Source organism: Poeciliopsis prolifica, unplaced genomic scaffold (assembly GCF_027474105.1).
Source record: "Poeciliopsis prolifica strain line A6 unplaced genomic scaffold, Auburn_PproV2 SCAFFOLD061, whole genome shotgun sequence".
Classification (NCBI taxonomy): domain Eukaryota; kingdom Metazoa; phylum Chordata; class Actinopteri; order Cyprinodontiformes; family Poeciliidae; genus Poeciliopsis; species Poeciliopsis prolifica.
Genome location: NW_026562436.1, coordinates 292,563 through 307,670, shown reverse-complemented (window position 1 = coordinate 307,670; position 15,108 = coordinate 292,563). Strand labels below are relative to the sequence as shown.

General features: G+C 36.5%; 1 protein-coding gene across 1 annotated transcript in view; it reads left to right on the top strand.

The window, feature by feature from the left end:
- ythdc2 (YTH domain containing 2) overlaps nt 1-15,108 on the top strand; it is a 30,966-nt gene that overhangs the window by 650 nt on the left and 15,208 nt on the right. Inside the window, exons 2-15 of the mRNA XM_055060673.1 lie at nt 1,866-2,031; nt 2,919-3,009; nt 4,290-4,486; nt 4,853-5,055; nt 5,666-5,832; nt 6,635-6,737; nt 7,047-7,203; nt 8,725-8,832; nt 8,914-9,059; nt 10,048-10,183; nt 11,383-11,509; nt 11,733-11,798; nt 12,304-12,482; nt 14,401-14,497. Coding sequence (XP_054916648.1) covers nt 1,872-2,031; nt 2,919-3,009; nt 4,290-4,486; nt 4,853-5,055; nt 5,666-5,832; nt 6,635-6,737; nt 7,047-7,203; nt 8,725-8,832; nt 8,914-9,059; nt 10,048-10,183; nt 11,383-11,509; nt 11,733-11,798; nt 12,304-12,482; nt 14,401-14,497 — 1,937 coding nt within the window. The 5' untranslated portion in view covers nt 1,866-1,871. The remainder of the gene's footprint in view (nt 1-1,865; nt 2,032-2,918; nt 3,010-4,289; nt 4,487-4,852; nt 5,056-5,665; nt 5,833-6,634; nt 6,738-7,046; nt 7,204-8,724; nt 8,833-8,913; nt 9,060-10,047; nt 10,184-11,382; nt 11,510-11,732; nt 11,799-12,303; nt 12,483-14,400; nt 14,498-15,108) is intronic.

Below are 15,108 nucleotides of genomic sequence, written 5' to 3'. Positions count from 1 at the left end.
TGCATTCTTTCTACGTTAACACCCTCTAAATTTTATGCTGTCTGGGCGCTTTTGTTTATTGTTAGTAAATGTTATGAACCAACTTTTAATTTTAATAAATTATGATGTAATAGAATGCAAAAGTTGCAGATTCTCACCAAAATCTAAAACATTTGTATCATCAGCAAATGAAATAAGTCTTAGGATTTAAAGGATTGATTATACCTTACATGTGCCATTAAAGTTTAAGATTAATAATTTGGGACCAAACACTGACCCTTGAGGAACACCACATACAATGTTCAAACATTCAGACCGAAATTGTTCTATCTTCACACATGGTTTATGGTTCTTTAAGTAACTTTTTACCCAATTTAGTGCAGTCCCCCTGATCCCATATTGTTCTAATGTACTGACTAAAATATGATGAATGGAATCATATGCTTTGTTGAGAACAATGAACATGCCTGGAGCAAATGTCTTTTCATCTGTGGAGTTAGTAATATCCTCAGTTTGTTCAATTATTGCATGTGATACTGATCATTTACTTTGGAAGCCATATTGACTATTCACAAGTAATTGATGTTTTTCAATAAAATTGTCTAGTCTGCTGTTTTCATAGTTATTACTAATTACAGTATTTAAGGTTGTCCACATACCCTTTATTTATATCATGTTTATTTTTCTCTTATAATTTATATTCTCCTTGCACTTGTGTATAATAGAAGTTAACATATTTTTATACTTTTCATATTTACCTTTGGTTTCAATAGTCCTGTTTTGTATACAATTTTTATACAGTGTGTTTTATTACAAGCATTTACTCCTTTAATCCATGGATTATTTTTTGCCTTTGTTGTTTTCAGTACAGTTTTACAGGACAGTTTGTATCATAAGAAATCTTAAATATTCTCAAAAACTCATAAGTGTTATTCATATCATTTTCTTTGTACATTAATTGCCAGTCAAGTGTCTATAGATTGATCAGTTTTAACAATGAAATTGTTTATTTTCTTATTTGGTTTTCTACTCTGAGTTATATAATGTTGTTGCTCAAATGATTTGCTTTCCAAATCATTGGTATCACCTTTCAAAGGTGATACTAAGAGCAGAAGCTTAAAGTGAATAGAAAATCTCTTAAATCATCCTGTAGTTTCCAAGAGGCAGTAAACATGGAATCTCAGTCCTCTTCCAACTGACCTTTTCCTACTTTTTGTGCTATAACAAAAATGCTGTCATAAATCTCAGTTTTCACTTATTTGCTAATTAAAATAAAATGCTCTTGTGCTTACTAAGGGTTCCTATGGAATCTGACCAATTTCTAGCTTTATTGACTGAGCAGTTCTCTGAAACAGCCTGACTATTGTCTTACCATCTTTGCCTCGGGAAAATTGTCACATAAAATCTGCAAAAAAGTACTCACTCCCTTAATGATGTCTTGTACTCTCTTTCCATAAATGATGCAATTGATGTGCGCACAGTCATGTATATATTAAACAATGCATTATTTTTTTCATGAAAGTTCTTTCTTTAAATTCAATAATGAACAACATTTTCTGATAATCTGTTGGCAGATGGATCTGTTTTTTCTTTAAGTTTTCTTGGGTTATTTAACAGTATTTGGACATGAAAGAGAAGGAGAAGATATGTTGTAAATGGTCTGAAACTGGGAATCAAACCCAAGACCGCTGCAATGAGGACTACAGCCCACATCACTATCTGCTTTCACCTAAAAGTCTTACTTTCTGCTGTTTTCATACTTGAAACAATTTTTTTTTTTTCCTCTTGTTTACAAAACCTATCACACGAGGTTCAAAAAGTGAACAGTTGGATTTTTAGTTTAGAGCACTTGACACTAGTGAAGATGATATCTTTTTGTGTTGCAGTGCACCATGTTTAATGCTATGGGGACATCACAAAAAGCGTCCAGACGTCAAAACATGTCACCTCAAGGCTCCAGTTCCAGTGACTCAAAAACAATTCACATTGGTGAAGAAGTCAAGATAGCAGTGAACCTCTCTTTGGAGAGGTTTCGTTATAGTGATGAAAAAGGTACCAACAAAAACTTCCATCATTCATCTCTTTGCATAAACAGCTTGGTTCTCTTATGTGTTTTTCGTAAGAAACTCTAAGGTACAAGTTAAAACCAGTTTGAAGTTTAGTGTGTTGTCCACTGGATGGGATGGAGATCTCATTCAATTGTTGACTTGAAACTTGAACTATTCCTGCTCTTTATTATATATATTGTATTATGAAATGGGGCTGCACGATACTGGAATGAACTGTCTGGGATTTTTTTTCTTACAGTGTGGTTTATATTGCAATATAAAAATACACAGGAATTTTTATATCCTGCGTATTTGAGGATGTTGACCTAACATCCTTAAGTCAACTTTAGGAGCTGTGACTTGAACAGCACCTTTTTCAGTGAACATTATCAAACTACAAAGCATAAAAAATTCACTTAAAACAGCAAAGGGTGAGTTCAGCTCTTCAGTGTCTTTCAGCTCCTGATGCGAAATCTGATTACATTCAGTATTATTTAGACCTAGAACCATCAAACCCAATGTTTTTTTTATTACTTTAAAATTTTATTGTTTAAACGTAAATTATGAAACTGAACCACATTTATCCGTGTTAGGTTATTGTCTGAGGATAGTAACCTAATAACCACACAAAATAAAGAAAACAAAAATAAAGGGATGCGAAAACCTCACTCCAATGTAAATAGAAAAAGATATAAAAATATAAAAGTTTATATTTTTATATCTTTTATATCAAAACGTATTTGGTTGAATACGTTTTCTACCAAAAATGTGTTCTACGTTTTTAGTAGAATACAAGATGGTTAATTTTGCCATTATACTCTTGTAAGCATCAGGAGTCAGGTTTTATGTGGAGTATACTAACATTTACCTTGTCTGCTTTTGGTGGAACAGAGATGGAATTCCCATCCTCACTGTCCAACACTGAGCGAGCCTTTATTCATCGACTGGCCCAGTCCCTGGGCTACATTTCCAAAAGCAAAGGGTGAGTTCAGCTATTCAGCATCTTTCAGCTCCTCATGCAAAGTTTTAGAGCTGTTGAAAAATATTATTTTAGTTATTGAGTATTCTATAGATCAGTAGTCCCCAAGCTTTTTATTACCGTGGACAGGTCGAGTCTTGGCCATTTTGCTGCGGTCCGGGAGTTGGGAGTGTTGTCAGTGGGGCTGTTTTTCCCCGAATTTCCCTTTACCACAATCTTACAACGTCCTGCAGTGTGTGGTGGTGGTTTGTGCCCGTTAAATATGCTGGATATAAAATCGGGCATATTCAACATGGTTTGGAAAATCAGCCGACAATTATTAAATCATGACGTGTGACCCAGGCTTAAAACTCACAAGCTCCACTTCTCTCATCTTGTCTCGACCACTGCCCTAACGCTCTTTGACTCTGGTCGCTATGATAACGTTTCCGTATCCCTTCAAAATAAGATACAGATGCGCCACAAACATTTTACCTTAGTGAAAATCACTTAACGACTAATGTCCATGACGTCCGGGTGCAAAACCTGGGTTGCTCCGCTCAGTGCCTCAGACAAATAATCTGCCAGTGTGGATAAAGAAGTTTTTATTTATTTATTTTTTCTGTCGGCTGAACTGATTTTACTTTATATTTAAAAGGGAGCCCTGAACTTAAAGAGATCCCTGAGCCTGTTTCTCCCATCTGGAAGTGGTGGGAGACAATGGCACTGAAGTGTTGCTTATGCTGAGGCTGCTTGGTCTCTACGTGCCGAAGCAGTTTGAAGCTTCATTGCCTCATTAACAAGCCGGTCACCATATTATGCAGAGCAGCTTGTAATGTGGGAATCACCTACCCGGATAAATCCATTCTCCTATTTCTTCTCTGGGCTTTTTCCCTTAGTAAAGAAACTTTCCAAAGAATATGATCTGCTTCTTACTCATTTTGAGGCTTGTGGCTCAATGTTGGAGCGCAAGACGTAACTGAGAGAATCCGGTTCAAGGATTTTCAAGATAAAAAATCCTCCAGACTCAAATAATACATAAAACGGAAATATTTAATTATTTCTTGTGTGGCCCGATATCAATTGGTCGATCCGTGGCCCGTTGGTTGGGGACCACTGCTATAGATTATTCTGATGATTAATTTAGTAATCACATAAAATTTTCTAAAACATATATATATATATGTTGCATGCTGTTGCAAAAATTAATATAAATGTACACACGTGCGTGTGTGTGCACGTGTGTACATGTGTACAATGTGTACAATGTAATGAATACAAATGTTTTTATTTGACATTTTCAGAAAAGGCTCCAGTCGTTTTCTGACAGTCAGGAAGAGAGATGTTTCAGACAAACCTCGGCCCAGTACATCTCTTGATCTGTGCCCCAGCTCCTTATATTTCATCCGCAGCCTGCTGCAGAGATTTCCCACCAGCAAGAAGGAACGTGCAGACATGCATCCCAACATCAAAAGTGGCATGTCTCTGGCTACAGAAACTAGTGATTATCTGTGTGTGTGTGTGTGTGTGTGTGTGTGTGTGTGTGTGTGTGTGTGTGTGTGTGTGTGTGTGTGTGTGTGTGTGTGTGTGTGTGTGTGTGTGTGTGTGTGTGTGTGTGTGTGTATCTATATTTGATGTTGTGAAGGGCACCATACAAAGTTGAAAGGAGAGTAAAATGCACCTTAGATTTGGAGTTGGACAGAGGACTTAAACTTTTCCCTCTGTCCAACACCAAAATACAACAGAAAAACTTTAGACAAATTTTGAATATTTGTCAGGCAGTGTAACTCAACTCCTGTGCAGTGTGTTTGCACATGAGTGTTTGGTCACATAGTAACTGATGTGTCATGTCTTGCTCCTCTTTTAGACAGCGGCTTTGACAGGAACAGAGCAAGTGGGCGCCTAAACAATGGCATTCCTATGGTTCCTAGGAAGAGGGCGCCATCAGAACTGGACATTTTCCGAAGCTCCCTGCCTGTACATGAGCACCAGGAGGAGATTGTCAGACTGATCAGAGAAAACAGAGTAGTACTTGTTTTGGGAGAGACTGGCTCTGGAAAAACTACACAGGTGAGTGTTAATGCAGGTGTATTTAAAGTAAAGTTTTCTTTTTGGCTTATCTTCTCTCTTCAAAATCTTCCTATAATTGGCATTCATTTATTTCTTTTCATTGAAAGCTTTTTGTACTGCAGCATCAGTTTTAAGTTTCTGCTCGTATGACAGTTGATCAGGTTTTTCTCTAGTATAGAAACTGTTCAAAACTAGCCTTTCCAAACCAAAATAATTTTTCAAGTTACCTAAATCTGTACCTTTTTAAAAAGCATGTAATGTAAATGTTACATGATACATTTCTGCTTTTTTATGTTTGATTTGTTCTTGTGTAGATAAAAAATAATTCTGTATTTTAAAACTTAATAAGCTATGAAATGACACTTGATGACAGAACCTGACAGTATGCTCACAGGTGAAAGGAGATGTACTTCTGTTAAAAATACATAAACAAAACATAATTTTAATTGTATATTCATTAAACAGACGGTAAGGAAATGTAGAAATAACAAAATCCATAAGCCTTAAAAATATGCATAACATTTGAAAGCTGTTCTGTAGGTTGGAATTATGGAAATGACACTACCACTGTCTCTAAAATACTAATTACTTCTGGAATGTTTCTGTTCAGATTCCCCAGTTTTTGTTAGATGATTGTAGCAGAAATGGAAAACCCTGCAGGATTTTCTGTACTCAGCCCAGGCGCCTGGCTGCCATCGCTGTGGCTGAGAGAGTTGCAGCCGAGAGAGGGGAGAGTGTTGGCCAGACAGTTGGTTATCACATCAGACTGGAAAGCAGGTACATTTAACCTAAGCTAGTCAGATTCTATTTGGAAAAGACATAGAGCTGTAAAACTATTTAGAGCAAAATCTTGGAAGGAAATCTGGGAAAAAGTACACATCTATTGAAGGGATTTTGGATGTTTTTCTTGATTATACTGGGAAGCCAGTCTTCCCAGATAATCTGGAGTAGAATTAAATCGTCATGTTTTGACCGTACATAGCTGATCAGTGGTCACTGGATAGTAAGTCACAGCATAGACAAAATATTATTTTATATTTATTTAATTTTTGTTTTAATTTGTTTTTTTTTTAAACACTTAATTTTTTTTCTCTTTTTTTTTATTCTTCCTCTGTTTAACACTGTTCTTGAATTTTTCGCTGGTGGTTTCTGTATGTAAGAGGAAGATTACAAGGGAATGTATTTCTTCAGTTTTTTCTGAAATATACTCAAGTTCAATAAAGAAATTGATTTAAAAAAAAGCTGGATGGAAAGATACTGCAATTTTTTCCAATTTTATAGCTACTCTTTGCATATTGTTAGCATTTTATGTGATAAGCCAACCCAAAATACCATGATTGTTAAGTAGAAGAAAAGGGATTCATGCTTTTTTTTCTTTTTTTACATATAAAAATCTGAAACATGTTGAAATGAAAGGAGCCCATACAAATAACAGATTGTATCCTGAAGCAGGCTAATTTACAGATATAATACAGAGGGAAGATTGTTCAAAAGACCATCTGTCAGCTTTTGAAAATTGCCCTCTTCCTCTTGAGTTCTTAAAATGTTTAGCAGCTGCTTTTTATTTTGTAAACCTCAGGGTCTCGCCCAAGACACTGCTAACCTTCTGCACAAGTGGAGTCCTCCTCAGAACACTGATGGCTGGGGATACCAGCCTCACAACCGTCACCCATGTCATTGTGGTGAGCATTAGTTCCATAAATGTAGCATCTTCAAGCTCATGATTGTAGCCAGACGCAACTGGCTACAATTGTGTCTGGCTACAATTATGGAATAAAGCACTGATGCTTTATTCCAGTCTGAGGCCAGTATTTGGAATATGAAAAACAGTATGTACTGACTTATGTAGGTTTTTGATTTCTCAAATTTCTACAACAAATTCAAGAGTAGTTATAGTTCTGGTAGTGGGGCTAAAATGTAATTTTTAACTTGTAGCTTGTGTTTTGTGGTAAAATGACCTCATAATTTTGTGGCTTGGTCTTTCCAAACAGGATGAGGTTCACGAGCGCGATGGCCTGACTGACTTCCTTCTTACTAAGATGCGGGATGTTGTCCAGAGGATTCCCACACTGAAGCTGATTCTCTCTAGTGCAGCTCTGGATATAGACCTATTCCTCCATTACTTTGGCTCCTGCCCTGTGATCCACCGTAAGTCTTTTGAATGTTTGATTTTTCCAACAATTAAGCATCCATCCATATACCTGCATAATAACTGAGTGCCTGTTTTTACATCAGCTCACAGTAGCTGATGTAAAAACCCTTAGAATAGGCTAATCTCTACACTGCAAAACAAAATGTTCGCCCTGCAATCAGTGGATCACACTTCATCTTGCCTGCTTGTATTGGTCAGAAGGGCTGATGGTGCAAAAAATTTGCAACCTAGCTTCAATCCAGTAGGTTGTCATCATCAGTGTGTCATTGTGCCTTTTGAGATTTCAGTTGGATAAATAAGAGCTATGATTAATAAAATGTATTATTATTATTAATAAAATAATTATTAATGAATTAGGAGGGAATTGTAACCATAAAAGTAGAGTCAAGAATGCATTTTCGCATTTAACCAAGATTAAACAACATTTAGTTTGTCTTTAGTATAGTTACAGCTTGAGCTTCATAATTGCCTTGCCCTTTCTTGAAACCAGTTATTTGTCCTTAGTTATCAGAAATGTGGAAGGGTTTAATTGTAAGGTCTATCTCCACCTCCCCTGTTTTTTTTGCAGCAGTTTCCAATGTTGTAGCAGAGAGTGTCAACCCAACAGCAGATGTGGTCAATGTCACATCTGCTGAGTGCACGCCCTCCAGGGGAGAGCAGTGCGTTTCCAAATATCCACTTAGAGCAGCCTTCAGTCCTTTGCAGGAATTTCTCATTTCTCAATACTTTTTAAAATGCAACAACAGAGGTGTATAACTAGCTGCAGTGCATGATAACAGAAGGTTGGTGAATTTATACTAAATTTATGGTTAAAATTTATACTAAAATTATGGTTAAAATTTTATGAACTACCTTATAGTGGAAAGCTCCTTCAGTGATAGACTGCTTCATCTGAAATGCATAGGTGCATTATAGAAGGTCCTTCCTTCCAGACTTTATAAAGATCATTGATCCCAACAAAACCAGTGAGTTATTTACATTCCTGCTGTTTTTTTGTTTTTTTGTTTTGTTTTTTTTTGCATATTCCTATTATTTGCAGTTTGTTTCACTTGCAGTTTTTTTTTTACTGATGTATGTTAATTAAAAAGACATATTTTTCAAGAGATTACTTAGTTGAAAATTTCTCTTAAGTAAAGCATACAATTTTTAATAACTGAACAGTAATATTTGTTTCTACATGGACTGTTATTCATATTTTTACATTGTTTATCTTTGAGTGAATATGCATTCTCACACATAGATTTAACTTGATGACATACACTGGTAGTTTCCCCATGTTTCTGGATCTCTGAAATACTTAATTACTACTTATTGTTAAGAAAATTATTACTCATCATTGAAAGAAAAAAATATTCCAAGCAGTTCAAAACGGAACTTTCACAGCCTTTCTAAAAGTTTTAAAGTTGATTTATAAAATTCAGAAGATTATCTCCTGATCTGATTTATTTAAGAATTCCTTTCACCATGGCAATGTGTTAGTAATCACTTAATCACTGAGGACCTCTCTCTGTTTGTAGTTAAAGGGAAACAATTTGAAGTGAAAGAGCTCTTTCTGGAAGATATCCTGAGGCAGACGGGCTTTAATAGAAAGGACATCTGGAAATATCAGGAAGAGACTCAGAGAAGTATGAAGCTTTTCTTTTTTGAACCTCCTCCAGCCTTGTCACTGATTTCATGTTAAGCTCCACTGTCCATGTGGTATTCAGAAGAGGGGAAGCAGAAACGATTGACAGAGTGGTGTGAGACGGTGGAGAGCAGTTCTGTTGGTGGGAAACGGACCCACATGTTGGCTCCAGGCTTCCTTCATGCTGCCAGCTGTGGGGACAGAGAAGATGAGGGCTCCATCAAACTGGCAAGCCAGACACAACATTATATACTATGAAGCATTAACAATACACACTATTCCCTCTTCGACTGGATCTGATGTTTGTTTTAACATTTTAGCCTTTTGACACCTCATGTATTTTAATTTTAAGTTTTTTCTTCACACTGACAAAAAAGAGACTGTAAGAGAAACAACATTTAGACTTTTTTTCACACTTTAAAGAGATTTTTATCATTAGTTGCCTGAGCCTTGTCAGCTCTCCACTCAGTACTTGTCGTCTTTTTCTTTAATACTGCAACCTGCCTATAGGTCGGTGCTAAATGTGAAAGTAAAAAGTTTAAAAAGTGTCAATTTAGCAGGAAACAAGCTTTTAATCAAAGCTAAGTTTTGCTACTAGCAAGCAGCCTTTTGAAAAGTAACAACTTTTTCAGATTTTTTTCATTGATTATTAAAAGAACTTTAACACAGTTTTATGGACAGCTTTTAAACAAGATAAAGTTCAGATGAACCTTTAGGTAATAACAGATAATGATCCACTTAAAGGTGATTAATTCTTACATTCTGTGTCAGACATTTTGTGTGGCCATTTTTTAACCTACCTTTTAGATTTAACAAAAAAAGAAATAGAAATGTTTCAATCACATTATAAAAAAAGAAAACACAGAAAACAAGTTGCTTTAAAACGCCTCAGAACAGAGGTAAACCAGGGGTCTGTGGCACGACAATAACCAGGAATTCAGACCAAAATATTGCAGATGGTAAGTATATGACTTACATTTGAAAATGAAGAATTTAAAAGCATATGTTCACTTGATATGCACATTGCACAATATGAATCTGGATCCTAGAACTGGACTGAAAATGAGAGAAACAGTGAGTTTTTCCTATGCAACACTTTAAAACAACTCCAGAAAGCCTGAACAATTTTTCCATATTTCCCTTATGTTTTTTACCATCTGAGTGAAGTGCTGTCAGCAGAACAGATTGTCTGTGAACATTTTGTTTTGTGTCACAGAACGAAAATGACACAGAGCAGCTTGAACCGTGGCTGCTGCGGGAGATGGACTCCTGCATTTCCAGCATTTTCCTACATGAAGACCAGGAGGCTTTCAGTCAACTCTTCAACCTCATTCTAAATGAAAGCGTCCCTGGTAAGAGTCTCTCTTCACATCTAACTTGTCTACATACACTAAATTTAATTTGAATCTTTAATGACATTACATATGATGTACAGAATATAGCAGACCTATCAGGGAGGAAATAAGGAAGGTTAAAACAAATTCACCGTATTTTCCGGATTACACGTTGCTCCAGAGTAGAAGTCGCAGCAGCAATAAAATGTATAACAAAGAAGAAAAAGACATATATGTCGCACTTTTGAGGGAAATTTATTTGATAAAATCCAACACCAAGAACAGACATGTCATCTTGAAAGGCAATTTAAAATAAAAATAGAATAGAGGAAACAACTAGCTGAATAATTCTATGGTATGCTACCGTTACATGATAAACAACGAACTGAGAATGTGCCTGGTATATTAACATAATATATTAAGAGTTATTCAGAAAACTATTGCATAAATAACATGCTAACAAGTTTACCAAGCCATCCATATCACTCCAAATCATTAAATCGAATGAAATCTTCATCATCGGTGTCCCTTGTAGAAGGTAGAAGAATACAGGCCTAGAGCGCCCTCTTGCGGTTTAGTGTGAAAATAACATGTGACATGATATAATAATGTGTTAATAATTTCACACATAAGTCGCTCCTGAGGATAAGTCGCACTCCCGGCCAAATTATGAAAAAACTGCAACTTATAGTCCGGAAAATATGGTAGGTTCTAAAACTATATCCCACACTTTGAACAGTCTCACATAGCTCTGGTCAGTCCTTCCTCTGAGCAGTGGACCAGCACTTTTCAACACATGACTGTCCACAAATACAACAGATCTTGATGTATAGAAGATTTTTCCTGAATTTTTATTACATATAATCTCTATTAGAAACAATGAAATTGGTGGAATCTAGAGAGAAGTGGATGTTATTTAGTGCTTTTGCAACAACAATCAGAGTAGTAGCAGCATAGGGTGAAGTAATATGTAAGCTGAACTATGAATGTACTGTTCTCTGATGAATTTTATTTCAAGAATGCCATTAGTCGCAGGTTATGTGTGTAAAAATACCAATTTTATTGTGAATATGGAAACTTAATACTGTAGAATAAAGATGATGCTTGGATGTCAGTGAAAAACCAAAACAGATAAATATGCTCTTATTCATAAAGTAATGCATAATGAAAGCAGATTCGGGTGAAGGATCTTTCTTCTGTCCTGAATTGTGGTTCAGTGGACTTCATGCACAGTGAGACCGGCTCCACGGCTCTGATGGTGTCAGCAGCGCGGGGATTCCTTCCACAAACGCAGCAGCTGCTCAGTATGGGTGCTGATATCAACATAAAGGCTTCTAACGGATGGTAGGAAGGCACACATTTCTTTTCTATAATGCAAAGCTTTGATTACAAAGATTAAAGTGGCTTTTAATATTTGTAATTAAAAGTAGGCTTATGGTACCAACTCAAAAGATGGATAGCTTGAATAATGGAGTAAATGACACAATATAGTCTATTAGCTTTGCTTTGATGAAAACATTTAAAGCTGGTTAAGACATATGACTTTTTTTTTTACATTTCTTTTCAGGACTGCCTTAGATTTTGCTAAACACTTCCAGCAGTCAGAAGCAATGGATATCCTCAAGTCTTCAATGTGAGTCTATTAAACAGTGTAGAATGGTCCATAAGCAATGGATCATTAGAGGTTGCAACCAATGGAGCTCAATAACTCAATTATAGTTATGTATCAGAAATTCTAATCAGTCTCAAAAGTTTGATCTGAGATCTGAAAAGTCATCCTTTCACTTCATCAATGAGTCGTCGTTGCATACTTTGTCAGAAGGAATGTGACAAATGTATCCTAGCAATATATTTATTGCCAGAATCACAATAAGTTATTGCCTCTGCCACCACCCTGATGACACCAAATCAAATTCATTTTCAAAGAAACTGAAGATCCCTGATCTGCACTAGTCATGCCTGCTGTCCTAGTTGCCTTTGATATTGCTGGAATGATTCTTGGATTGACATCAGCACATAAACAAAGCACAAGCCTGGTACCTGCAGAAGCACATGATTGTTTACTTAAATATTTTTTGGGAATAATTGTGAATACAATAAACAATTAAAAGCAAAACAGTTATTTTGTTTCTGTGCAGACCTTTGGGGGAAGTGAGCAGCCTGGAGGAATCAGCATTGGTACAGAGCAGTCCTACAGAGCTGAGCAGTGAAGAACAAGAGCTTCTCAAACAGTACCATCACAGCTTTGATGACCAGCGGGTGGACCTGGATCTCATTATGACATTGCTCCATAACATCTGTACCACCACTAATGAGGGTGAGTTTAGCATTAAGGCAGACAAACCCCTTCTATCCAGTTTGAACTGTTTTCTTTACACTCTGGGGTCATTTGCAGTGTCACAACTTGCTTTTTGGACTTCTGTTATTATAAGTCAGTAAAAAAGTGTTACACCTGAAACTGTTCTAACTGCAGAAAAACTGAACAATACGCACATTATGAAAAATCTCTACTATTATATGCAGTAGCTGATTATAGGTGCATAAAATAATATTAGACAAAATCTGCCTGAAAGATGATAAGAAGTATATACTTATTTCATGACAACAGTTTTTATGCTGAGTTTTCTCTGTACAGTTTTGTTTTTTTCATCAACAAACATGAAAATTGTAGGTTTTCACTTTTCAAATGTTGATTGCTTTGTAGTGGTAATTTGCTCATCACGTACCAAAAGCATACTGGTGAAACTTGAAACTCTTTACACAAAGGCAGCATTCAATAATCTGTTTTATGACCACAATGAAATTTTTCAGGAGTATAAGGATTGCAGTTTTCAGGCTGATGACAGATTTTTAAAAAGCCAGATTATGATTTCAATTTTGATTAACATTTTTTTGTCTGAAGAGCCAGAAAATGTAGCAACAAAGTCGCTAAGTTTGCAACAGTTGGGTGCCTATAGAAGATTTTTCCTGAATTTTTATTAGTCCTCAAGTTGGACTTGGTGGGCAGGTTTGTCAGTCAGCCTCCTTAAAATGGGGCAGTGGCTTACTTTCAGATCCTTTATAAGATCAGTGGATAAGCTCTCAACAGAGATGGATAGACAGATTTAAGATTTTCCCTCAGGAAAATTGTTATCTCCGTCTCCCATACAACACTCTTAGGTATACATAAAAACACTTCAAACATTAGAACATTAAAAGCTTAGCCAAACTGGCTGGCTGACCAGTCTGGCTAAGCTTGGTTATTCACAACAGTGTATGACAAGGCACTTACAATATCAGATTGATAAAACAACCTCAACATCTTTCTGCAGATGTTGAAAGACCCCTTCCTCCTCAGATAGTACTTCCTTGTCTCCTTGGTGTTGTCCAGTCAAGTTTGTTGTCCAAACACAGACCAAGATATTTATAGGACTGCATGATCTCCACTCCCTCCCCTCCTGTCAGAACCAGTCTTGGGCTGCCTCTGTCCCTCCTGAAGTCAATGACCAGTTTGTTTGTCTTGGATGTGTTTAGCTGCAGGCTGTTTGTATGGCACCGGCAACAAAGTTCCACATCAGACTCCTTTACTCTTTTTGATGTCTTTGATGCACCCCATGATGGCAGTGTCATTGTCATACTTCTAGATGTGATACATTTCAACATTGTTACAGAAGTCCCAGGTGAATAGGTTGAAGAGGATGGGTGAAAGTATTGTATCTTGGGGGGCTCCAGTGCTGGTGGCCAGTCCTTTATCCTGATAAATTGTAGCTGAGGTAGCTGGAAAACCAATCAAACAGGCAGGAGTCCTCTCTCATTCTGGTAAGTTTTTGCAGAAGGAGACGACTAACAGTGCCACTTCAGGTGCGAGCAAGTATGTATCAGCCAATTGCCAAGCTCCTAAAATTAAGAAAATTAGAGAAAATTTCTCTGTTGACCAATTAATGGTGCACTCCTAAAATGTTCACAATTTCTCCCAAATCTGAAGCACAGTAGAAGCCACTTCGATTTTTCCTCAATCTGATTTTAAGTTTTTCAATTGTTTGTGGGAACTCGGAAGACTGTGGGAATTGTATAGTATTCTGACAATTTAACTTTATGTTCTGCTTACTTTCTTTCTCAAAACTTCCCCTTAGAAGTTTTTTTTCTTTCTTAGTTGGTAGTAAAGAATACTTGGTTTGTGAGTTATCTAGTTTTCAACTTTACTCACCACAGCATAAACTGTGCAGGAATGTGAAGTTTTATCTTGTCGTCTGCAGGTGCTGTCCTCGTATTTCTTCCTGGATATGATGAAATTGTGTCATTGAGGGATCGCATCCTCTTTGATGATAAGAGGTTCTCCACTCACTCCGAGAGGTAATAAGGCAAAAAAAAAAAAAGCATTGCAAAGGTCTAATAGTACTGTATAGTAAAACCTGTAAAAACCTGTCAGAAACTGTTAAAAGTTATTACTGTAATCTAACTAAATTTAGTCATTGTGATTTTAGTCGGGCTGTAATAAGTACTAAATGAATGCTCTGACGGTTGCATGAGGAGCTATGTTGCAGAGATTTGTGCATGTAGCCTCTCTGGATAGAGACTGGGACTCCCTCAGGGACTCGCATCCAGGATATAGGAGAAGTACAATTATACAGGGATTATTAGGGAACTGCACTAATGCAATGTGCAGGTGTGTAAAAATCATTTAGTAACAGCTAAATGACAACAACAAAACCTTCTGAACTGATTATAATGTGCTGTGATTTATGAACTCAAAACCATTTGAAAAAAGCACATTACCACTTAATATTTCAGATTAGGGAATACTTTTGGTAATTGTTCAGTTCTTTGCCAGTTGTTATATGGTGGACTGTGGATATAATTTTATTCTGACCAATGTTTGACTCATGAGCCAGACGCGTTTATTGGCACAAGGCAAGTTTCTCTGAATTGGACTAACTCTGTATTTGCAAATCTTTCTGTATAAG